This window comes from Silurus aristotelis (assembly GCF_946808225.1).
Source record: "Silurus aristotelis genome assembly, chromosome: 7".
Taxonomy (NCBI): Eukaryota; Metazoa; Chordata; class Actinopteri; order Siluriformes; family Siluridae; genus Silurus; species Silurus aristotelis.
Window position 1 is genome coordinate 10,969,686 of NC_139580.1, and position 26,452 is coordinate 10,996,137.

The window sequence follows — 26,452 nt, forward strand, 5'->3', positions numbered from 1 at the left end:
TAATAAGGACACATGAGTGAAACAACCAATAATAAGACAGGTGAAGACAGAATGTGAATCGAAACAAAAACACATTCATTCATTCATTCATTCATTCATTTTCTCCCGCTTACCCGTAATTCCCCACGTCACTCTGACGTCACGGACCTTGATATTTCCCTCGTAAGGGACCACCGGAGCATAGAGGGTTAAGGGCCTTGCTCAAGGGCCCAAGAGTGGCAGCTTGGCGATACCGGGGCTTGAACCCCAGACCTTCCGATCGGCAACCCAGCGCTTTAACCGCTGGAGTCACCACTCCCCCACAAAAACACATATGGCTGCATAAACACAAAAACCTGGAAGTGCACTGTATAGTTAGTCAGATGTGCGCCTTGGTGAAAAATCAACTCAGGCCTGTAATCATAATCTTCAAATAACACCATAATATTAAAGTCAATAGTTATCTGAAAATCTCAAAATTAATATGAAAGAGTAACTGATCATGTGGGAACTTCTCATAAGCAGGATTAAGAGAACAATATTTGTACACTGTATGAGCTTTTTGTTTGGCTTCAGATTTAAAATTGCATTTCAATCTCAGTTGTTCATGCAAGCATGTCCAATAAACTAGAATTGAATTGATCAATGTAGCAGGAAGACCATTTTCACAATGGCATTTTCAAGAAGAGATATTAATGAGGGGGAAAAGAAATGCCAGTGTTGGCATTTACCAAAATAAGTCCAATTTTTCGTGGTCCAGTTATAAGTTTGCAATGATGCCCTATTTTTATTTTATTTTTAAGACAGGCGAGTTAAAGGCTTATCTTATGTGAATCTGGTTCAAACTTTGCATAAACATACTGTATAATGAGCTCTGTGGGTTTGTGTTGTATCCTGTGCAGATATGCATTCAAAAAAAAAAATATCAAAGGAAAACACCTATGGCATTAAAAATAGAATTTACTTTGTTTAAAACTTGTCTGTTCTTTTGCAAATTATCCAGTGTTTAATAGAGAAAGCTACAAAAATTATGTTCCTATAAACTCAGGAGATGTGATAATGCAGAACAAAGTACCTAGCAACAATAGGTTTGTTGATGTTTTCTTTTTTAAAGAAAGAAAGTGGCATAAAAGTGAGAAGAATGTGATAAAAGCATAAATCTGAGCAGGTGATGGTTAAACGGGATGCTTTTATAATGTCTTAATAAATGAAAGGCAGTGGATAAGGCTGAGTGTAGCAATAATATTCAGCAAACAAAGGGTTCTAAAATTAACCCTCCTAAAAAAGAAATCCTCTTTGAAAGCTGAACATCAAGGTAAGATTATGAAAAAAACAATAATTAAATAATAATAAAAAAGTGAGCATTGCTTGTTAACTTGTTACAGAATTGTCAATAGTAATACTATATGAGCAAAGGTACTAGGACACCTGACTTTTAAGGACATATATAATCTTCCCCAAACCACAAAGTTGGAGGCACATATAGGATTGTATAGGATGGCTTTGGATGTGGTAGCATTCAATTTTCCCTTCACTTGAACCAGGAGACCCAAACCAGTTCCATCATGACAATGCTCCTGAGCATAAAGCCAGATTCATGAATATATGCTTTATATAGGATGGAGTGGAAAATCTTGAGTGGCCTGCTAAAGAGCCCTCACCTCAACCCTACAGAACACCCTTGGGATAAATTGGAACTCTGACTGCACCCCAGGCCTCCTCACCTTAACTACACCAGTACCTGTCTTACTAACAGCCTTAAGGCTGAATACACACAAATATACACTAATAAACATCAAAATCTATTGAAACATCTTCCCAGAAGAGTGGATATTATTAGCAGCAAATAGAGACTAAATGTGAGATGGAATGTTCAAAAAAGCACTTATGAATCATATAGTAAAATGTCCTCAATCACACACAATATGCCTTGCTGTTTGCTGTGCACATCTACTGTACAGTACAGACCAAAAGTTTGGACACACCTGCTCATTCAAAGAGTTTTCTTTATTTTCATTACTATGAAAATTGTAGAGTCACACTGAAGGCATCAAAACTATGAATTAACACATGTGGAATTATATACATAACAAAAAAGTGAACTGAAAATATGTCATATTGTAGGTTCTTCAAAGTAGGCATCAAGAGAATGCCAAGAGTGTGCAAAGCAGTAACCTAAGCAAAAGGTGGCTACTTTGAAGAACCTACAATATGACATATTTTCAGTTGTTTCACACGTTTTTGTTATGTATATAATTCCACGTGTTAATTCATAGTTTTGATGACTCTACAATTTTCATAGTCATGAAAATAAAGAAAACTCTTTGAATGAGAAGGTGTGTCCAAACTTTTGGTCTGTACTGTATGTCTGACAGCTAAAGTCCTAGTCCTGTTATATCCTTGGAACCTCTCTCAAAAGTGGTGTGATGATGTATAACAGGCCCTTAGAAGCCTTGCTAAAGGGTCACAGAAGTGGATTGGTGAGATTAGACCTTGCGACCTTGGTGTCATGTGCGGAGAAAATTGGGCATTGACTGACTGGTCACATTACTGTGTTAGTGCCGCTGTCTGAAACGTTTACCTTAGCACTGTAAAACATGTAGCAGAATAAAAGCAGTAATAAGACTGCCAAACTTAAACATTTCACAAAAGCTCTCTTTCTAATATAAAGTTGCCATGACCAACATACTTCAACATTAAATGTCTACATCCTTTGGGTACATTTCCATATAGTTGCTTCAAAGCATAATTGCATTCTATTTCTTGCAAAATTCAAATCTGGGGGAAAAAAAGGCTAATATACAAATATAGATATATAAATACACATTCCTAACAAGAATTTGTTATGCTTTAGTGAATGACTACCAGTACATTGCAATCTGCAAATATTTTCAGTATACAGTTTAATTTGCAAATTGCACCTGGCTGCTGTTAATGAGGCATCTGTTTCTCCACAAACAGTGCATAGAACAACTACAACCAATGCAGTGCTAATTAAACAAAGTCGTGTTAATATCGCTTAGTTTCTGTAACACCTGGGGTATGAGTGTAATCGTCATCTCAGACTAATGTATATGAAGCTTGTACAATGGCGTGTACAAGGCAATGTTCTGTCCCTGGACAGAAATCCTAAAAGCCCTGGCTTGGCTGTAATGAGCTTTTAAGGAGACGGGCGAGTCGATCCTTAGCTCTCAGGTTAAAGACGGCTCAGCCAGGGACGTATGCAACGCGTCTACAAATCTCCGAGCACAAAGACTACGCTTAGAGGAAAGAGAGCGTTTTCTCTAAGCTCGCTTTTCATGTCCCTGTTTAACGAGAATCGTTCTGTACATCTCAGCCTTGTCCGTGTTTTCTATAAGCCGTAATTGAAAGGAAGCAGCGGAAAACGCGCTGACCAAATTAAACTCATTATGTCGGACGTGTGATGTGTTTAAGAACAATTTAGGGAAAAAGGAATGTGCAGCGATTTGCGCATGGCCAGAATTGGTGTGTAGAGTATGAGAATTAATGAGAGCTTGTGCAGTGGGGATGTTGAATTGAAGTATGAATACCAGAGTTAAACATTATTCTCTCGCTCTCCCTCTCCCTCTCTCATTCTTTCTCCTTGATTCTCGACTGCATGTCTTAAATCAAGCAATAGAAAGCATGTGCTGTTCATCACTGGAGGGGGCACTGGGCGGAAAGCGTCCCAAAGATTCTTTGGTGAAAGACAGAGGAATGCGGAAAGGGAGATAAAGTGGCTGAATAAAAAATAAACATGCTGTATGATTCATTACCTTTCAAGGAATGTAAAAGGATGGCATTGTGTCAGAAAATGCACACGATATTAAGTGCCAATATCACATCCGCACACACATACACACAAATCACAGGTAAAGTTGGAGACACAAAAGTGCTGGACATCTTTGGATGTGCTAGCTGTAAATTTTCCATTAACTTGAACTAGGAGACCTAAACCAGTTCCAGCATGACAATGCTCCTGTGCACAAAATGAACTACCGTAATTTCCGGACTATAAAGCGCACCCATATATAAGCCGCACCCACTGAATTTTACAAAGATTTTTGTTTTTAACATAAATAAGCCGCACCTGTCTCCACCTGTCTCCACTGAAACTAACGAACTTTACACAGGCTTTAATGAAAGACAGTGTCTTTTACATGCTGTAATGGGTGAAATATGTTGTGGCTCCTTTAAAAGCAGAGCGGTATTTTGGGAATAGCCTGCCGCCGCATTTTTCCGCTATTACTGCATGTGTGCAAGACCAAGGAATATGTCCTTATTATTTTCTGATGCTCATTTCTAAGTTTCTTTGACTAACCCGTAACGCTGTTGGCAAGAAAAATAAAAAAGCACGAGTTTTGGAAACCTGTCTGTACTTATATGATTTCTGTTGCAACTTTAGTTAGCAAGCTATTCCTTGACCCAGACTCAACGCGTTACAACGGCTTGTAGCTAAACAGTAGCCTACCAAGAAAGTCATTGTTCACTGTCTTCCTTTCACAACTATTTCTCTCGAGAGTTTTTCTTTTGTCACCGTCGTGCGTTTAAAATAAAAATTTTTTCTCCCGATGCCGTGCAGCTCAGAACACAAGTGAGGTGCGTTTTTTCGTTTCCGTTTGGAAATTTCATTGGTCTAATGTTATGAGCCTCAGTTTTTTGGCTTGAAGTTTGTGAAACCGGGAAAAACCCAGGAAAAATTTATAAATAAGCCGCTTCGCTGTTTAAGCCGCGGGGTTCAAAACGTGGGGAAAAAAGTAGCGGCTTATAGTCCGAAAAATACGGTACATGAATAAATGCTTTACATGGGTTGGAGTGGAAGATCTTGAGTGAACAGCTACAGAGCTCTGATCTTATCCCTACTGAACATCTTTGGGATAAACTGGAACACTACTCCCTAGGCCTCCTCATCTCACCTAATGAGCAAAAATCAGGGTTTTATAATGTATAAAAGTGTACAAATGCCACATATTGAGTGTAACTATCTTATAGCTTATTGTGGAGTGCATGGGGAATTTGTCCTTGAACAAATTCACTCACACTGGGTTGTAAACAAAAAAACAAAAAAACTAACAAACAAACAAAAACACCATGAGCAATTTGTGTAAATCAACATTTGCATTTTATTTAATGATTATTGCAGATATAAGCATCTAGAATATATAATTAATTTATGTTGTATAAAAATTTATTAAATTACACATGCATAAATTAAATATACAAACGTAGGAAATCTGTAGTAAAAAAATGTTTGAAAACAGATAAGTTACTGTTGTAGTAGACAAATGCTATAAAAAGAGAATGGAACAAAAAAACGCAGCAAGCTAACAGGTTTAATAAAAAAAAAGAAAAAATACGCAATGGTGTAGAAATGCATAATCATTCGCTAAAAACCACAACAGTGACTAAAAATGTGATCCTTTACTGATGCTGTTATTTGCTGCTTTTAGATTTAGTGTTTGTTTACACCGTTTTAATTAAATGTGTCACTATTTTGCAAGCAGAGATGGTAAAGTACACACATCCTTCACTCAAGTAGAAGTACAGATACTCATGTTTTAAAATACTGTGGTAAAAGTTGAAGTACTGACTACTTTTTTTACTCAAGTTAAAGTAAAGAAGTTTGGACTAACACGTTTTAGTGTCAAGCTGGTAATTGGACGCCACGTCAAAATCATATTAGGGCTGTCAATCGATTTCAATGTTTATTCGCACTGTTCTAAAATGTACATTAAATTAATACTTTCCAATTTTTTTTTTATACCCTAATCAACATGGGCATGGACAAATATTGATGCTTTATAATTTACATTACGTAAATCATCAGGAGACCAAACAGAACCATTGCTATGTTTCCACACGGACGGTTAGTGAGGTGATACTGGAGAAACTGGGTTTTAGGTCTGTGAGACAAAAATTTACTAAGATTGAGGTTGTTTTATTTGTAAGTCTGTGAAAAGAGGTGACAGAGACGCCAGAAAGCACACCCTGTCTGTTTTCTTTACTTTACAAAAGCACAACGTTTTGTTGTTATTATAAGTGTGTACCCTTTACAGATTGTATTGCTCTTATCTGTACGATCAAAAAAGACAGTCATTTGTGTTTTTTAGCATTATGAGGAAATTTTTTTTACAAAACTCGCCGGTGCGTTTGTCGACCCCAAGAGGGTTTATTGTGTGAATCATAGCAGATTTTGGTGCTGATTTATAACTTGGTGCATCAGTACTTTAGTTTCACAATTTATAAACATACATTTGCATATAATCATTTATTTATACATTTAGAAAAGATACAAATGTGGATTAAGTTGGGATTAATCGTGAATTAACTCATGACAATAATGTAATTAATTGAAACTTCATATTTTGATCGATTTCCAGCCCTAATATTAATATGTAAGTTTCAGTGACCAGCGTGACATTAAAACAGGTAGTAGTAAAGGCTACATTTTACTTAAATACATATCAGAGCCAAAACTTCTTTACTTTAAAAAAAAAAAAAAAAAAGTGTAGTCAGTACTTCAACTTTTACCAGAGTATTTCAAAACATGAGTATCTGTACTTCTTCTTGAGTGAAGGATGTGTGTACTTTTGCCACCTCTGGAGCGAGTTGATTGTGCAACCTGATGCACACTTTTTCCAGCTGTCGATTGACCCTGTACTGTTGACATTTTGCATTTCTGTGTTAAGCCGTTACTTGAGCATCCCAACAAATTGATAGCGCCATTCATTGACGACCAATTTCATTATCGATTATTATCGATTTTATCGATTAGTTGTTGCAGCCCTAGTGTATTTTGTAGCATTTGAATGGCATTAAAGTCCAACATGTCCATTACTAAATATCAAGCTCCAGATCTAAACAAACAAACTGCAGATCTAAACACCCAAGCTGCATTTATTCTCTAGAAGAGCTTTAGTTAAAAAAAATAAAAAGGTTTGTCTAAGATTTAGTCGATAGAAATGCTTTAGTTCAAAGATCAGCAGCAAGCATCACCTCACCTTCCATCAAAAGGGTTTTCTCTGGCGGACATCATTATTCTGGATGTAACTCTCCTGAACCCTGATTAGGCTGTGATGGAACAAACACACACACACAATTTCTACTTGCCGCAGGACATGCATTGATCTTTGAAGATTTGTCAACAAACCCTAACAAATTTTGACATTTACTTTCTTTCTGTGTGTGTGTGTGTGTGTGTGTGTGTGTGTGTGTGTGTGTGTGTGTGTGTGTGTGTGTGTGTGTGTGTGTGTGAGAGACACCACTGACCTGCATAAAAATGACACAAAATGATCGACACACTTCACGGTTCGTTTGAGAACACAGCTGTCAGTGTGTATGCAGCTCTCACTTGTACATCAATAGAGAAAGCTGCATCGACACAACAAATCATTTATTGCTCCAGTTATTTGCGTTTGACTTTCAGTGTATACACGGAGCATAAATAAATAAAGCAATGATGTATTACTTTCAGGCAATTATGAAAAAAATTTTCAGGTTTACTCATGCACGTTATTCTTGCCCAAGGACTTTTTTTCTACTCTCCCTTACCATGTGCCTCTACGTCATGTGCCTTTAGCGACATGTAAAAGAGGCGAAGGAAAATGCAAATGCAGATTCTCTTTAATGAAAGTAAACAGTATGTATACAGAATACACAGCAACAAACCCATCCTGAGCACAACACAACAATGAAAGACAAAGTGAGTGAGGCGCGATTTGACAGACCATGAAACAGGTATAGTATAGTGAAATGAGGTGCAGTGTCTGATGGGAAACATATTTCGTGTGCCGATTTCTTTAAAACTCTGAAAGGAAGTAAAAACAGGAAATATTCATACCTAATAAACCTATAGGAAATGTGGCTCCGTCTTGGCATTTTCAGGAGGTTTCCAAGGAAAGCAAACACAATTTAGAGTTTTGTACCAGCAGCTCAGGGGAAAGAAAAATTGAGAAATTTAGTTACATCCGTGTGTGCAAAAACTATTTTATGAGCAAATATGAAAAACTGGAATTGGCTAAAAAAAAAAGAGAGACAAAAAGTGTGTGTGTGTGTGAGAGAGAGAGAGAGAGAGAGAGAGAGAGAGAGAGAGAGAGAGAGAGAGAGAGAGAGAGAGAGAGAGAGAGAGAGAGAGAGAATGAAGGATGAAGCTGCTAAAGATGAATCATTAATTAATTAACAACAGTTACCTCCTTCCTTATTTTCATTGTAGAGAATAGACTCCAAACACTTATTCGTTCTCCCTCTAATCACAGAACATTACAATTCTCATGACACTGTCTGTGTGTGTGTGTGTGTGTGTGTGTGTGTGTGTGTGTGTGTGTGTGTTCACCTCATACACTATTTTCATAATACCTTTATTACATGTTCAATTGAGCTGTAACTCAGCTGCTTATGAGCCCAGAGACTATAGAAAGTGTTATGAAGCATATTAAAAAAACATACATGCTATGAAAGAAAAGCAGAGCATGTGCGTACAGTGCTGAATTATGGGTAATCAGGAATAAATACTATGCAGGTTGCAATCAGGTAGAGGTGGAGGAAATGTATGCACTTCACAGAAGTGGCATGTGATTTATAGAGAAAACAGGGAACAATAATTTCCTTTTGTGACAGTCCCTAATTCAGTGTCTTTCTCCTGCAAATGAGACAGAGCTCGTGCGCAGCACGAAGCCGTGGAATCAGTAATAATGGAAGGCTAGAGATAATGAAAGAGTGAAAGAGAATGAAGGTGCTTATTAGAGGGAAAGTCAGATGGCAGTTTACTGCCCAATCATCTGGACCTTCTACACTTGCAACAATAATGATGCTTCTGAAAAAAACCTCACTAAAACATGCCCATGCCCACACACACATGCAGATTTGTCAGAAAAGTTAGGAACAATAAAATAAGATGAAAAGTATCAGGTCAAGCTAGTTAAGTATTAGGTAGCTTGTGGGCTCATGGGAAGACCTCCAATGGACCAAAAACAACTTCCTTTACTTAATCATTTCTGTCAAAAACTGATTAATCAGTGTCTATTGATCAGAAGGCTGTGGTTTAAATCAAAGCCTTTTGAGTCCTTGAGCGTTCTTCGACTGCTCATTTGTCTTTTGTCTTGATTGTAAGTTGTATAAGAGACCCTACTGTAACCTTTAGCCTGGTTTAGACCTGTGCTGCTTACCATAATCTTAATGCTGTCCAATTTGATGAACCTCAGAACAGCAAGACAAGGCCAAGACATTGCACAGTAACTTACTGGAAGTCCTGGAAGTACTGGAAATCTGTTTCTGGACTTTTTTCTTTTGCACTGCATTTTTCTGTTTGCAGTGACGGTTTAAAAATTATCAGACTAATAAAAATGTATGAATATGTTTGTGCAATCTATATTTGGAAAATATGGAAAAATGTTTGGAAAAAGCTGTGCTGGCATTAACATCCCTTGTTATTATTATTATTATTATTATTATTATTATTATTATTATTGTTGTTTATGAGAGAATAATAGGATCTGAGAAAATGATATAAATGTACTTTTAGGGGTGTAACGGTACACAAAATTCACGGTCCAGGACGTACCTTTATTTAAGTCACGGTACAATTTCGGTACAGTTAAGAAATGCAAAACATAAAATTGCTTAACTTTTTTTTTTTTTTTTTTTTTTACTATTATTAACACAGTTTATTATTATTAACATTTGTAAACAACAGTTTACATAAAAAAAAACTTTTTAATAAAATAGAATAAATGACTAATATAATACACTTGTTTAACTTGTTTAATTCGAGTAAATTAAAATAAATAAAAATAAATAAAAAAATATTAAATAGTTTACATTTGTTAGACCCTATCTGGGTAATACTAATTATACTAAATATAATACTAAATACTAAAATAATAATAATTTTTGTTAATGTATGTGTGTATATGCGTGTGTGATTTACATTTAATATTCTAAAGATATGACCTACTTAATTGTTCTACTTATTTCAGCATACTTTAACACTGTCTCCATTCCTTCCATCCTTCATTCATTCACACACTTGACATGTGGAATTGTCAGGATTTTCTCCTTTTAAAAGAAATGATTGAAGCTGGACATTAAACGCTAAAGAATCTATAGCGCTAATTTTAGCCGCTTGCCACTTCCTGGTTAGCAGCTAACGCTAGCACTATAGATTCTTTAACGTTTTTATGCATGCGCAAAATAAATCTTACTTCCGGTACAGTGACACTGCACTAACTATAGTTGTACTTGCTTCTTTTTTTTTATTATACCCCTGGCATTTTTGTTAATGTTTTCAAGTTTTATAAAAATAAATTAATGCTCTCAAAGTGCGAGGCGGCGACTAAACAAAGTTGCAGTCCGCCACTTAATACTTTCCTGAGGGAACTAAAATGTAAACTTTCTATGTTACGCATGTAAAAAGGATCGCATTTGTACTGAATCGAAAAGCCCCATGTGTACTGTTATACCCCTAGTAATTTTATCTTCTTCTTTCTCTACTTCTCCCAATTATTGTTATTTTCTTTTCCAATACCATGTTGGAAATCCACTGTATTGTGGTGTGAGTGATCAAGATGCAAGAAATTGTTCAGCTCCCAGTTAAAATGACAAACCGTCATCTCGCCAATGTTTGAGAACAGCTTTAGGGATATACTGTCCAAAGCACCAGCAGACGAGGAGCATTTTGTTATATTTACAGTCACAGGCTTCAGTCATCTCACCTTCTGAACAAAAATGCACAGCCTATAATAAACAATACACAGCCAATAGAGTGGCAGGTGAAGCCCGAAAGCACAAAGTTTATGAGGAAGTGAGATGAGTGGCTATGTGCACAAATACATTAATAAGAGTGGGGGGGTTGTTTCTTGTCACCTGCTTCTAGACATCTCATGCAGCAGTAATGTAAGTGTATGCATTCTATAAAACTGTTTCGGGTCAAATAAATAGCCTTTTATTTACAGTATGATTTGTTCAACTAAACTTTGTTCAAGTTACAAAACAGGGATGTCTCAATTTTCGACTTTTCAATTTTCAATTTTCGACTTTTGTTAGTCAGCTAACTGTGACAATTGTTGTAAGTGAGCTTTATAGTCAGCTTAAAATTTATTATGCAAATACATTTGTATGTTCATGTTTTATGAGTTGCTGAGTAGCTCCTGGTTTCATAATCTCAAATGACTGTATATGACTGTAGAAAGGACATTACTTATAATCTTACATTCCAGTGCTCATGTTGGTTCTCACTCTCCAGTGTTCTGTATTGTTTAAAGATTTATGATCACACTCTTAATATCACCCAAATGAGGATGGGTTCCCTTTTGAGTTTGGTTTCTCTCAAGGTTTTTTCCTCATAACATCTAAGGGAGTTTTTCCTTGCCACAATCGCCACGGCTGCTCATCAGGGATAAATACACATCATTCACCTTCACTCTTAAATTCTGTAAAGCTGCTTTGAGACAATGTCTGTTGTGAAAAGTGCTATAGAAATAAAGTTGACTTGACTTCATTGGTCAGAATGAAATAAGTGCTGAAATCAGAAACAATTAGAGCTAGAAACTGGGCACATAGAGAAGGACAGACAGGAAGTTATACGAGAGACCAAGAGAGCCAAGGGGAAGAGAGACAGGTAAAACAATGTGAAATAAGCAGAGAACTGTAGAGAAAGACAGAGGGACAAGGAAACAGAAAAAAAGGCAATGTTGAAACAGAAAAGGCAATAAGTGCCAAGGTGAAGAAGCTCATAAAAAAGGGGCAGAGCTGAGATAATAAGAAATGAAGAGACAGGACAAAAAGAGCTTGGATGGGAGAGGCCGAGATTAGACAGTGAAAGAGCATGTAACAGTAATTGTTCCTTTATGTATTCAGATTTATTCAGGTCACTAGCTTGTCCAAATTAAGACCTTGCAGGTGTGTAGAGTTAATAAAAATAGAGACATTTCTGTCACAGTGTCATTTCTGGACAAAAAAAATAAAAAATCACCTCATTAACAGAGAATAAGAGAGACAAAGAGATTGGACATAATGTTGGGCAGGATGTGGAAGTTGATAATCCTGACAGAATATTATCTATTTCTGCTGAATTAAGCCTATTTGATGAATGGAATAATAAGACATAATGGTTTTCTTTTCCCTATCTGCAAGCAACAGTTAGTGTCCAGGGGCAAAACTAGGAGAAGGCCTTCTAGTGAACTGATGAAATGAAGCTTGGCCACTCCACTGACTGCCTGCATTGGCAGCTGCATTTCCAGTTGTGTAGCCCAGTGGTTAAGATGTTGCACTTTTTACAGAAGGTCATGAGTTCAAATCCTGTACCACCAAGCTGCCACTGCTGGGTTCTTCAGCAAAGCGTTTAACCCTAAATACCAAGTTGTTTAAATGAGATGAATCTGTTGCTCTTAAAAAGGGTGTCTGCCCAATGCCGTAGAGCATTCAGAAAGTATTCAGACCCCCCATCACTTTTTTTTTATTTTGTCATATTGCAGCCTAATATTAGTCATCATCATTTCAGCAAGGCTGTGAAGGAATCCTTTGCTTGGTGTACACCTCTTTATCAGTGAGCTCCCAAAATCTAAATTATTAGAACTTTTTTAATACCTGGAAAATTAGCTCACGTTTGACACATGAAATAAACGTATTTAATATTTTGGTGTTTTAACTACCATAATGTGCTTCAGTTACAACCTGTTGCAGCAGTAAGATTGATAAATGGGTAAAGAATTGAAGAGGTCTATAGCAAATAATCAAACTGCTCCAGAGTTCAAAGTAGCTACGATGTTTTCATTAACAATGTAAGATTTATTTCAATGCTCTTGTTTACATGATCACTTTTTTCTGGTGTTGTATCAGTTTATCTTCACAGATCATTGCACAGAAGGAAACAGATCTTACACCACAACACACACTCACATATAGCCAATGCTGCCACACCAGGCCCTAATTAAACACCAACATCATCAAATGCAGTACAGTTGCTGTCTTTAGAAAACGTGTCAGCATCATTTTTAATCAATTCATAAGAATTTCTGCTCTCATAGCTTTAGATCAATTTGTATGTTTTGTCAATTGGTGAATGTATTGAGACGTGTGTTACTTGGCTAAACGCCGCCCCAAATAAGCAGGCTATGTCGATAATCAAGGAGCATAAAGGAAAGAGAACTCGAGCTGAATTTGCTGATCACATGGGGAGAGGGAAAAGTGGTCCTGCCTTATAACTCTGGTGGGTTAAAATCATACATTTTTACCCAAGAATGGCTGAAAATATATGTAAAAAAAGATAAAAAATCAAAAATCAAAAAGATGTAGCAAAGACCTTACTTATTAGCAAGGTCTTGCATCATCAGTGAAGTATGTATAAATAACTATGTTGTTGTGTATGTGTTTAGTCAGAGTTATGGATTCTATTACTGGTGCTTTGTTTGCTCCTAGCATTGTGTCTAATCAGGTCATCAGGTTCAGTTGAAATTTTCAGGAATATTTAGGTTATAGGAATAGGAATAGTTTTTCTTTTATAATTTCGCTTTTTGAAAAAATCTTTTTTTTAATGAATACAGCTTTCTAAAGCATTCTATGCATATGGTTTTATTGTTTTTCCATACATGCTGGGTTATTTTGTTCATGCGAGCCCAAAATCCACTTTGTACTGCTGACCGAGAGTTCTCAGCACACTTTTCAAAGCAGAGGCTCATTCAGGGTTTTCCTGTAGGATTTCAAGGGTATGTGAGAATTTCTCTTCTGGAGGTGCACTTCAGGACCCAGATATAACTTCTGTAACTGGATTTCCTGCATGTGCCAGAAGCGTACACTATCTTGTGCATCAAATCCCAGTGTAGCTGAGCTTCCTGAGCCAACCAGGTAACTAAGCTGGGTGACTATTTTCCTCTGCAAGCATAAGACAGCAGTGTGTACAGTATGTACTCTAAGAGACTGGCTGATTGTATTTAAGAAGGTCAGTTATGCAAGTAAATCACAGCTAGGAATGTAATTTACGAATGTAAATCATTAGTAGCTGTTTGAAGGCCACTGAAAATACAATTCTAGATTTTAAATCAAAAAAATTTTTATACATACTGTGTATATATATATATATATATATATATATATATATATATATATATATATATATATATATATATATATATATATATATATACACGTTTTACTGTGCCACTGGTTTGAAATTATTTAATAAGAAACCTGACTGTAACAAACAAACAAAAAGATCTCCATTGTCTATTTCAATGTATTTAAAATAAGTAACAAATATATCAAATATATTGCTAAGAGACATAACCTGATCTTGGTTTTGCAAGCAATAGGAAAGAAAGATCCATGTGACCCAAATATTCTGTTATATTTTTGAAGGGATAAAAATAAGAACCACAGAAACAGGAAGACGCTGGGACAGTGATAAGGGACTGAGCGTGAAAAAAGGAATGGAGGTTCTCTTTCTGTTTCTCTCTCATTTCTGACCTCATCCTCATGTAGTGCAGTTCAGGGTGTAAAACTTTTAATTTAGCATTTACTGTGACCAACCTTCACCTCAAGGCTCAATTACACACAACACACACAAACACTCACTGCTTAGTTACTGACTGGAAAAAACAAAATCACAGGAACAAAGCTCAAAAACAGGATGTGACTTACCATTCTTTTCAGTGTGTGGCTTGAAGACTTCCTGTCCAGGCAGGCAGGGACATGGTCCTTCACACTTCGCTAAGACGCTCTTTCCCGAAACACATGCCTGGAACTCCAGCTTACACTGCAGCCAAAGAGAAAATGATTATGGTTAACGTATTATAGTTCACCTTTAGCCTTGTGTCACCAGCTCATAGCACGTATGCACAAGTTAAAACAACGTGCAAATATTGGCGGCTACAAAACTTCCTGTAAGTGTTTTATGGCAGATATTGAATATAGAGAAAGCAGCATTTAATAACAAACTGCATTGTGTATAAATTGCTGCAGTCGTCTAAACTTTAAGATAATTACCATTCTGCGTGTGCCGTAGAGAAGAAGGGAAACGTGAAGAAAATAAGTGAATTAGCCAGCCCGTGCAGAACCAAATTAAAAAGCACGAAGCGAACAAGAACGAAATCCCATCGAGTCAAATGCTTTCTGATGGAAATGCAAGATGTGTTCAGTGTGTGTTACTTCTGCTTCAAAAGCCCTAAATGATCCTCTCTTATTAAACATTAATCAGTGCACCTCATTCGATCACACACAGATAGCGTTGTCAAACTTGTGTGCGTGTGCGTGATTGAAATTCAAAACATAAACTGAGTTATGAATGAGTGATTTGGAATTGAGCGGATTCTCTGTTAATGAGTTTTGTAAGCCAACACACACACACACACACACACACACACACACACACACACACACACACACACACACACACACACTCTTCTATATTCTTTACTTTTAAGCTACAAAGGATTAAATAAAAAAAAAAAAAAAAACATACAAAAAAGAAGAATGTGGTGCCATTGAATTCTCTAATCTGATTGGTCAAAAGGTTGTGATTCATTTACATGCAGCAGCACAAACACTAATTCCTGCATATACAGTGTATATAAACTCTATGAACAAAACTTTAAGTACACCTAACCATAACATTCCTATATTATTTTCAAACATCTCATTTGCTGTCATAATAAACCCCATTCTTCTGAAAAGATGATCCAGTAGATTTTGGAGTGTGCTTGTAGAGATTTGTGGTCACTCATCCGCACAGACATTAGTAAAGTCAGGCACTGTTGTATTGATCAAAAAGGTATTCAGCAGGGTTAGGGTCAAAACTCTAGAGCAGGCCACTCAAGAACTTTCACTTCAACCCCTGTGAAGCATATCTTCATGGAGCTGGATTTGTGTACAGGCTTTGTCATGATGGAACAGGTTTGGGTCTCCTAGTTCAATCAAAGTGAAGATTTAATGCCAACGCATCTAAAGACATCCTATACATTTTTGTGCCTCCAGCTAATAAACAGATGTGTTGCTATTTTGCAAGAAACTGGCAGAATTAATATGTACAGTGTATTTTTTACATGTATGTAAGGAGTCTCCAGTGTCAGTGATTTGTAATAATCTGTACATTAGCTGCTAAAAGACAATCTTCAGAACATAGGAGTTTTAATTTGGTTCTGTAATATAGCAAGTTTCATGGATTTGTCTAATTACCTATAGGGAAAAAACTTACCTGTAGACACTGCAAAACATTATATGTAACTATAAATAGTTAATGATTGTTGTATCATTTATTAATACATTTTAAAAAGTTGGCAGAGTGCTATTACACTAGAACATAATCCTTTACCATTACTGTGAAGCAATCTGTTTTGAATGAACCTTTTCTATTATTATTAAGGGGCCAAACACTAAAAGTTTTTACTGTTTATTTTTTCTCCTCTTCTACTTCTTCTAATGGCAAATTGTCTTCTCCAACCAATAAAACCATTGACGGGCAAAGGTCTAAGGAATATTTAGACCAAAATTCGACCATGCTATGCCAATGCACAAATAAACTGGGTCAAATTTGGGTCTGATTTGGAAGTATGTTTATGGACATTTTGATGTGTGTCCAAAATTTTTAAGTCAGCCCCAGGATTCCCTGTTTTAAAAAATATATATTATATAAAGCCAATTTCTGCATAATTAGATTACAACTTCAGATTTTTGTTTAAAAAAAAAAAAAGGCTTCTGCAACTATTGTCAAATCATCATCATTAAATTATATAAAAACAAGTATCAAGTAAAAATAAGCCTCAGAAAAGTATCAAGAGTCTTTTGATACTCAAAATGGCAGAATAGTCCATGAATCTGATAGTAAAGCAACAAAACAGGCTGCGTCTATGCAACAGCTTTTTGTGCACTGACACAAAACTTGGTAGGCATCTTCATGACCAATTCCCGTGGCTATGCAAAAGCAAGAGCAATCCAGACCATGTGTCAAAGTTGCAACTGAGAGCAATCCAACCCACAACAGTAAAGGCAGCTACAGCAACAATGATACTTTGCTGCCCATTTGTTCAGCTAAACATTTCCTTCTATAGTCAGAGAATTCAAGAACTGTCCCTAGTGAAGACATAAACATCATTATTGAAATACAATTCATTTTTAAATTAATTTACCTGAAGTTCTGTCTTCCTGTTATTGCTTAAACAACAAATGTAGCACATCTGTGAATTAGCGGTTCACAATTCGGGTGCTTAACTGCCAAAGGAATCTGCTTTTACTTCTTCAATTCTCATTTTCATTCTTAATAAAAGTTCATATGGGTAGATTAATACAGTGTTACATTTGTGTGTGAGGCCTTGCAGATAAAATGTGCTGAACCTGGCAGACATGTCTGAACTCAGCTGGGGTGCAAAATGTCCAAAATGTACAACAGCCCAAGGTTTGTAGGTTTTACTAGAACACTTCAGCACTCTCATGATCTTGACTCCAGCTTGTTCTTACTGTGACAGCACAGTCTAAAGCTTGCAAAAGTGCAGTGGTCTCTTATGATGCAAATCCATCCTACTTCTGACATGTTCATATTCTAATGCTTAAAACACACACTTGCACTGTGCAACATACATTTCTTTCCCCTCGATCTCTGACATTCAATTTCACGGCATCTGGTTTGAACTCGCCGCTATACTGGTACATTTCTTGGCCAATTTAAAGAGGTGTTCACTAATTAAAAGAGCTGACACATGTATACATATAAATGGCTACACAAATGCTGCTGTTTCATATACACAAATGAATAGATACTAAATATGAATAAATATACACACGGTTAATGAACTGTCAAACTGCTTAGCCAAAGATATTACATCAAACAGTTCTGTGATAGTTCTGAACACACACACACACACACACACACACACACACACACACACACATTACTATTTCTATCATTCTATTTCATGAAATCTCAGAAAATATAGTAATTTCTCCAATTTTAAATGTAATTTAATTCAACTCAAAGTAGCTATTTCGGCATGCAAAAATGGGGGAAATGTACTGACTTTTTTCCAAGTTTAAACTGTTCTGTTTGGGTAAACCTGTGCACATCAAAACCTCAGATTTCTGTTCTTGGCTAATAGTTCTTCAGCTCTTCTAGCCCATCCACCTTAGAGTTTGATGTGTTTGCAGAACTATACACAACTATAAAAAAATGTCTGTAAAAATCCTGGTGGGGATCACATTCAAATATCTGATGTGAACATTTACAAAAGCTCTCGACCTGTATCTGCATGAATTTGTGCTCTGTGCTGCTGCCAGATGATCAGCTTATTGGATAAACGCACAAATCAGCAGGTAGACAGATGATCCTATTAAAGTGGACAATGCATAAAAAGAGAGTAAAAAAAAAACCGCAACAACAAAAACTGACCAGATACATCAAATAAACCGATAGCTACAGTACAACAACAAATGGTAATAAACGGCTTTTCCAAAACTATATACTCCCTTTTGCCTTCTCTCAATTTTTTAAGCGGACTGACTTAAGTTGGTTTTCTGTCTATTCTTGCCTGCTTATTTCCTGCAGGGCTTCACCAGAAAGCCAAGAGATGGAGGGAGAGATAATTGTAGATGCAAGAGATGAATGAAAAGATGGATTGGAGCATGGAAGGAGAAGCAGGAACATTTGGGAAACCAATAACAATAGTGGACACAGTTCATCCACACAAATATCCATCTGCACTGGCTAAGCAATTTTTTACAGTTTATGCAATTTTAGAGTGTATGAGAGAGAGAGAACAAGAGAGAGAAGAGAGTGTGAGTGTGTTTGGTACTATAATAAAATGTTTAAATTTGGATCCTTTTTACTTAACCTGTGTGAGTGAGTGCATACTGAGTCACTAACAAGCACTGAAATTCTATCAGAGTCATGTAGAAGTAAAAGATCGCTTTATACTTGTCATCATTAAACTTTACATGTGTGTACAGGACGTTGACTCTTTTCTCTACATATTGCATCTCGAAAGGAAGTTGGCTTCAGAATGCAGAATACCAATTTATCCCTATCAACCTGAGCATGGGCATGGAATGAAATTCATTGAAATGTTCATTATAACTACTTGCTCGGCCCCCTTTAAGAAAGTCTATTGCAAATTCACTGTTTATCCTATCAATCCCTATATAAAAATACAAATACGCTTGGACTAGAGGGTTTTGGGACATATCTAAAGCCCTGTAGCTAAAGTAGTCTCTGATCTAATGAGCTGCCTTCAGCTATGTAATTTACATAAATGAAAGTGATTGCATAAGCAGCAGGAGAGCATCTGCTAAAAAAAAAGCTATCCTGGTTCATGTTCCAAAAATTGGATTTGCTGAACTACTGATTTTATTTTTAAACAATTATCTGTTCTTAGATCCCAGTACTATGCTTTATATCTGGACCTCTGAGCGATAAAAACAAACCTGCCCCCAGCCCATAAAATTATTGGAACTGATGTATAGACAAAAGCAGTGTAAGCCATTAACATGAGCCAGCTGGTAGCAGAGAACTCACTGAAAAAAATTAAGAAACTGAGCTTACTTCATGTGCATGTCTTTAAATTCCAGCTATAAAGAAATGTGAGTACACAAAAAAAAGCAAATTTGCAGGCAGCCTGTAAATAGCAGGAGAAAACCGACCAGTGAGAGGCTTCAGAACGAACACAGTGGAGACCCAACAGGAGTAAGCCAAGCTTCTGACTGAAGATAAGCTGTTAAAGACAGTTCACATGCAGAAAGTTGTGACTAAGCTCATTAAAAAAAGTTGTGGCCAAGCTTGTTTGAAAAACAGTGTAAGAACATTTCAAAGCTATAATGGCACATACATTCACTGACAACGTGAGCAAAATTCTGAAGTGGCACTGACTTCCAGGTCGGGTTGAAGCTGTCCTGAAGCTAAGAAAGGAGTAGTGCATTTTAATGAACCATCTTAAAAGCTCTGAGTGCCACATCTCCTCTTATGTCAGTAGGAAAATGCTAGCACAGAGGGGGTGATTGCACTTCAGTGTGTTCAGCACTTCAGTGTGTACTTAGGACTTAAGTTGGTTCGTATTTGCTAGATGAGCAGAGTTCTATTAAGCTCAAGGCTATGGGGTTGTCTTCGCTTCGAAAATACATCATTATCAGAGACCCAGAGGTCACTTCAGCAAGTAAGACTCTGCACCCAAGTGAAACATGGTGCAAAACATGGAGATGTCTAGGAGTTTGCAAAATGTCAGTAAGATTTAATCTGTAATGACTATAACTTACTCCTTCAAGCCCTTTTGTTTCCATGACCCGATTCAACCCTGCAAGTCCATCAATTCCCAAAACAACACTCTGTACATGTAAACAAAGGGTAGTAAGAATACTTGAAATGTGCAGAATTACACAAAACACTCATAGTTTTGTTAACTGGAAAATGTGGGGAAACATTATGATTTTAAAGCCAAGCTACTACTGTACATCTGTTTAAAAAAACACATTCAAACGTATTATCCCGAAAGGTCTATAATTGGTTTAAGCTCAGACCTGTGTTGCTTTGTTTGAAAGTCATGACTTTGGGCAATATCTGGAGCAGGTTCAATAAATACATTACTCTTCCATTTGATGAACAAATTTTCAAGCTTTCTCTGAATATTTGATTTCGAGTTGCACCCCAGAACACCTGTCTCACAACTGATTGACCAAGAACCTCCAATCAGAGGAAGAGTCAGGAAACCGACACTCTTCATTGTCAGTCTCAGAAGCTTCGCCCTGGGTCTCTGTTAAGTACACTTTTCTGGTCGTAAGTATGTGCGAAATATGAGAAAATATGAAATATGAGAGCTTTACTAAACATTAGGAGTGTAAAGGTACACAAAAATTACAGTTCGGTACGTACCTCGATTTCAAATTCATTGTTAAATTTTCAAAATAGGGGGAAGGAATCCAAAACATAACATTTCTTGTAATTTTTTTTTATTAAGGTGGTTTATTATTATTATTATTTGTGATAAAAATAAAAATAAATAAATAAATAAAAATAAATAAAAAGTGATCCAAGGGAGGATATTATATTATATATATATATATATATATATATACATATATATATATATATATATATATATATATATATATATATATATATATATATATATATATATATATATATATATATATATATATATATACATACACACACACACACACACACACACACACACACACACACACACACACACACTGTTCTGTACATATTGATTGTATTTAAGAAGGTCAGTTATGCAAGTAAATCACAGTTAGGAATGTAATTTACGAATGTAATTTTGAATTTATGTTTGAAAGCCACTGAAAATAAAATTCTAGATTTTAAATCAAAGATTTTTTTATACATACTGTGTATATATATATATATATATATATATATATATATATATATATATATATATATATATATATATATATATATATATATATATATATATATATGAATGTATTACACTTTTTATATAACAATGATCTTTGGCCGCACATGACCCTATGGCCGGTTCACCACTGTTCCTCCCTTGGATCACTTTTGATAGATACTGATCACTGCATCCCACCAAGAGCTGCAGTTTTGGAGATGCTCTGACCCAGTTGTCTAGCCAACACAGTTGTGCCTAGTCAAAATTGCTCAAATTCTTATGCTCATTATATATATATATATATATATATATATATATATATATATATATATATATATATATATATATATATATATATATATATATATATATACAGTGAGGAAAATAAGTATTTGAACACCCTGCTATTTTGCAAGCTCTCCCACTTAGAAATCATGGAGGGGTCTGAAATTGTCATCGTAGGTGCATGTCCACTGTGAGAGACATAATCTAAAAGAAAAATCCAGAAATCACCATATATGATTTTTAAACTATTTATTTGTATGATACAGCTGCAAATAAGTATTTGAACACCTGTCTATCAGCGAGAATTCTGACCCTCAAAGACCTGTTAGTCTGCCTTTAAATTGTCCACCTCCACTACATTTATTATCCTAAATTAGATGCACCTGTTTGAGGTTGTTAGCTGCATAAAGACACCTGTCCACCCCATACAATCAGTAAGAATCCAACTACTAACATGGCCAAGACCAAAGAGCTGTCCAAAGACACTAGAAACAAAATTGTACACCTCCACAAGGCTGGAAAGGGCTACGGGGAAATTGCCAAGCAGATTGGTGAAAAAAGGTCCACTGTATGCGCAATCATTAGAAAATGGAAGAAGCTAAACATGACTGTCAATCTCCCTCGGACTGGGGCTCCATGCAAGATCTCACCTCGTGGGATCTCAATGATCCTAAGGAAGGTGAGAAATCAGCCCAGAACTACACAGGAGGAGCTGGTCAATGACCTGAAAAGAGCTGGGACCACCGTTTCCAAGGTTACTGTTGGTAATACACTAAGACGTCATGGTTTGAAATCATGCATGGCACGGAAGGTTCCCCTGCTTAAACCAGCACATGTCCAGGCACGTCTTAAGTTTGCCAATGACCATTTGGATGATCCAGAGGAGTCATGGGAGAAAGTCATGTGGTCAGATGAGACCAAAATAGAACTTTTGGGTCATAATTCCACTCACCATGTTTGGAGGAAGAAGAATGATGAGTACCATCCCAAGAACACCATCCCTACAGAGAAGCATGGGGGTGGTAGCATAATGCTTTGGGGGTGTTTTTCTGCACATGGGACACGGCGACTGCACTGTATTAAGGAGAGGATGACCGGGGCCATGTATTGCGAGATTTTGGGGAACAACCTCCTTCCCTCAGTTAGAGCATTGAAGATGGGTCGAGGCTGGGTCTTCCAACATGACAATGACCCGAAGCACACAGCCAGGATAACCAAGGAGTGGCTCTGTAAGAAGCATATCAGGTTCTGGTGTGGCCTAGCCAGTCTCCAGACCTAAACCCAATAGAGAATCTTGGGAGGGAGCTCAAACTCCGTGTTTCTCAGCGACAGGCCAGAAACCTGACTGATCTAGAGAAGATCTGTGTGGAGGAGTGGGCCAAAATCCCTCCTGCAGTGTGTGCAAACCTGGTGAAAAACTACAGGAAACGTTTGACCTCTGTAATTGCAAACAAAGGCTACTGTACCAAATATTAACATTGACTTTCTCAGGTGTTCAAATACTTATTTGCAGCTGTATCATACAAATAAATAGTTAAAAATCATACATTGTGATTTTTTTATTTTTTTCTTTAGATTATGTCTCTCACAGTGGACATGCACCTACGATGACAATTTCAGACCCCTCCATGATTTCTAAGTGGGAGAACTTGCAAAATAGCAGGGTGTTCAAAAACTTATTTTCCTCACTGTATATATATATATATATATATATATATATATATATATATATGAGCATAAGAATTTGAGCAATTTTGTAATTTTTGTCAATTTTGTAAAATATACATTTTAATAATTAGTATAATAATAACAAAGATAATAAGGATTAGGATAAGGCTAAGTACTGTATGAACTCACCTTCGAAGAGTAGGTGTGACCATCTGAGCCACACACTGGACTAGGATGAACCACAGGACAAGGTCTACACTTCTCAAGACTCACTGCACCCATCCAGTGCTTATGGAGATGACTGCCTTTCCGTGGCTTAATACTGAATGAAAAAAAGAACAAATCCTCAAAACATAGCTGGCTTTTATTTATTCAATACTCAATGAACCTTTTGTGAAACATGGGAATATTAATGACTGAAAGACAGTAAAAGAGAGAGAGAGAGAGAGAGAGAGAGAGAGAGAGAGAGAGAGAGAGAGAGAGAGAGAGAGAGTTGGTATTCTAATAAGAGATTAGAAATGTCAGTGAGGTGTGTTGCATGTGAGTCGTGAGTTGCACTGATTAAACAATGAACTAATGTCAGGTTAGCAAAGGCCACGGAGCTGCTAGTGTATGTATGTGTGTGTTTTCTCTCAGGGCTGAGTATCTGTATCACACTGTGAGTGGATTAAATTGACCTCAATCCCTCTGGAGAGATCCCCTTTCTACATCAGTCCCAATCATTCTCACACACATGCACACCCACACCCTTATACAGACACGACTAGAACAGGAGAAAAGAAACTGCACTTTTCCCCTCTCTCTCTCTCTCTCTCTCTCTCTCTCTCTCTCTCTCTCTCTCTCTCTCTCTCTCTCTCTCTCTCTCTCTCTCTCTCTCTCTCTCTCTCTCTCTCTCTCTCTCACACACACACACACACACACACACACACACATCATCATTCTTTCAGCTGCTAGGCTTTTAAAAGCTTAAAGATAATCATTGCCTTTCTCTGAGCTTCTGCACTAATCTGTACTTCTATTTGTTTTTATTTACTAAGTGTGATATTTACTATCTTTTCCCTCACATTTTATCAGATACAATAAAATATCTGCTCAAAGAAGAAACTTTGGTTGTTGCGATGCCTTTCGGCTCTAAAGATTGAAACACCTACATCCACACAGTCAGGATTAGACGGTGTTCCTGCTGGCCTGTCAATCATGATGTTGTCAAACCTGAAAGCACTAGTGGGCATTCTAGCCTTCACATTTGTTTTTTGGGAGCTTCGGCTTTAGCAGGAAGCCTGAAGAGAGGAGCTGTATCTTGATTATTTGACTTTCAAAAAAGCTGTTCTTGGCAGAATAGATTATAAATAATAATAATGCTAATAAATGGACATTCAGTGCCACTCAGATGAGGATGGGTTTGCTTTTGATTGTGGCTCTTCTCAAGGTTTTTTTCTCAGACCATTGCAGGGTTTTTTTTCTTACCACTGATTTCAGAAATGCATTAGATATTGATTGATTCAGCTTTTCAAGTTTAAGCATGTTAGAAATTTGAAACCTGTCTTAGTATAATTAAATTTAACCTATTTCTAAACGCCTTATAAATGCAGTGTAGGAAAACAAATTAGTATATGCTATAAGATGCCATGATCACACTACACTTCTCATTCCAATGATTTCCAATCATAAGCATATGATTGCTGGAGACCAGAAATGCACGTGCAATGCAAAAAACTTCTGCATTTTGCTGACTTAAAAATTTTATAATTTCTAAAAGGTATGTGACCAATAGAAAATCAATGTCACATGACCTTTAGAAAAAAACAAAGTGAGAAAGCAAGTATTATAGTGGGCACATCATCCCATTTTGTATAAATCCACATTTCATATAAAAGCATGTAAAATAAACATTTGTAAAAAAAAAAGATTGCATATTTAACATTGGTGTATTATTTTATATCAAATTAATCCCATATTTGTAGCAGGTTAAAGTCTATTGTGACTGCAGCCTGCCTATATTATGTTGATCCAGAGCCTATTCCAGGAGCACTGGATGGAAGTAGCCTATAACCTTTAAGATAGTTTTGGAGGTGGGAAAATTTTGCATTGTCAGAGAGAGGTGTCATGACTGTGAGACTACCATTACTACCTGAGGACCTTGCTTTATAAGACTTAATATAGCCTTCATAACAATCACTGTTTCATCCATTTGAGGCCAAAAAGCAGAATTAAACTCAAGCTCTGCCAACATGGATCAGAGCTGAATCATAATCTGATTTATTCAATGGATTACAGCTCTCAGTATGATTCTAATCACTCATCATTTATTGAATGTGTCACACAATATGATGAACCTATTTATGCCATTATTCAATATTATTAACAAGCAAGCCGACTGCTTTATGTTTGTCATTGTGTTAACCGATGAGAAGGAAACGAGACTCACGTGTGTCAAGTGTGTAACTAGTGTGATGTTCTCACAAACTTCAACGGGATGCAATCACAGGACCATGAAGTTCATCGGCTACTGTGTGTTTGCTCATCAAATGAGAGGGAGTAATTATACCTAATTAACTCCTGGGCCCTCTCTCACAGGACCAATGTATAATTAATGTGAGTTGAATCTTAATAAGGGTGAGGAGGTCAGACCTAATAAAGAACTCTGATCACATGGCTGCTGGCCACGTGAGCTTATTAGTAAAACGCGCAAAATTAGGCCTAATTTGTGAGCTCTATTAGGTGGATCTGGCTCGTTTAGCTTTGCAGAAGGTTTTTTATCGTGTTTATTGAGTCATTTTCCAGGGCAGATGGCAGTCGGACAGTGATTCACTATTAACGGGAGATTATGAGAGTTGGCTATTGGTGATGAAGTGCAGAGTGCAGCTCAGCTAATATCAGCTCAGCCTGCTAGTTTATTCCAGCCAGAGATCATTACAGAATGAGAAAGAGAGAGAGAGAGAGAGAGAGAGAGAGAGAGAGAGAGAGAGAGAGAGAGAGAGAGAGAGAGAGAGAGAGAGAGAGTCTTACCTGTGCTGTGGAGGTTTGTGATTGGTGCAGATGGCCGTTTGGAGGTCATGACTCACACATACTTTGTTGGGAGGACAGTGCACCTTCATGCAAGGATCTTTAGTAATATCCAAACCTGACAGAGAGAGACAAACAGATTTGAAATATAACTCAACCTAATCTTTGAC

General features: G+C 36.7%; 1 protein-coding gene and 1 long non-coding RNA gene across 2 annotated transcripts in view; both read right to left on the reverse strand.

Annotated features, from left to right (window-relative positions):
* Positions 1-26,452, reverse strand: part of spock1 (SPARC (osteonectin), cwcv and kazal like domains proteoglycan 1) — a 233,811-nt gene that overhangs the window by 38,474 nt on the left and 168,885 nt on the right. The window contains exons 5-7 of the mRNA XM_083547120.1: positions 26,286-26,400; positions 23,466-23,598; positions 14,611-14,725 (exon numbers count right to left, since the gene is read on the reverse strand). Coding sequence (XP_083403246.1) covers positions 14,611-14,725; positions 23,466-23,598; positions 26,286-26,400 — 363 coding nt within the window. The remainder of the gene's footprint in view (positions 1-14,610; positions 14,726-23,465; positions 23,599-26,285; positions 26,401-26,452) is intronic.
* On the reverse strand, positions 1,079-6,412 carry LOC310729204. Its single transcript, XR_014534500.1, has 4 exons — positions 5,998-6,412; positions 4,583-5,664; positions 2,242-4,221; positions 1,079-1,912 (listed from the first exon to the last, which is right to left on the reverse strand). It is a non-coding gene; the product is annotated as an uncharacterized lncRNA (long non-coding RNA).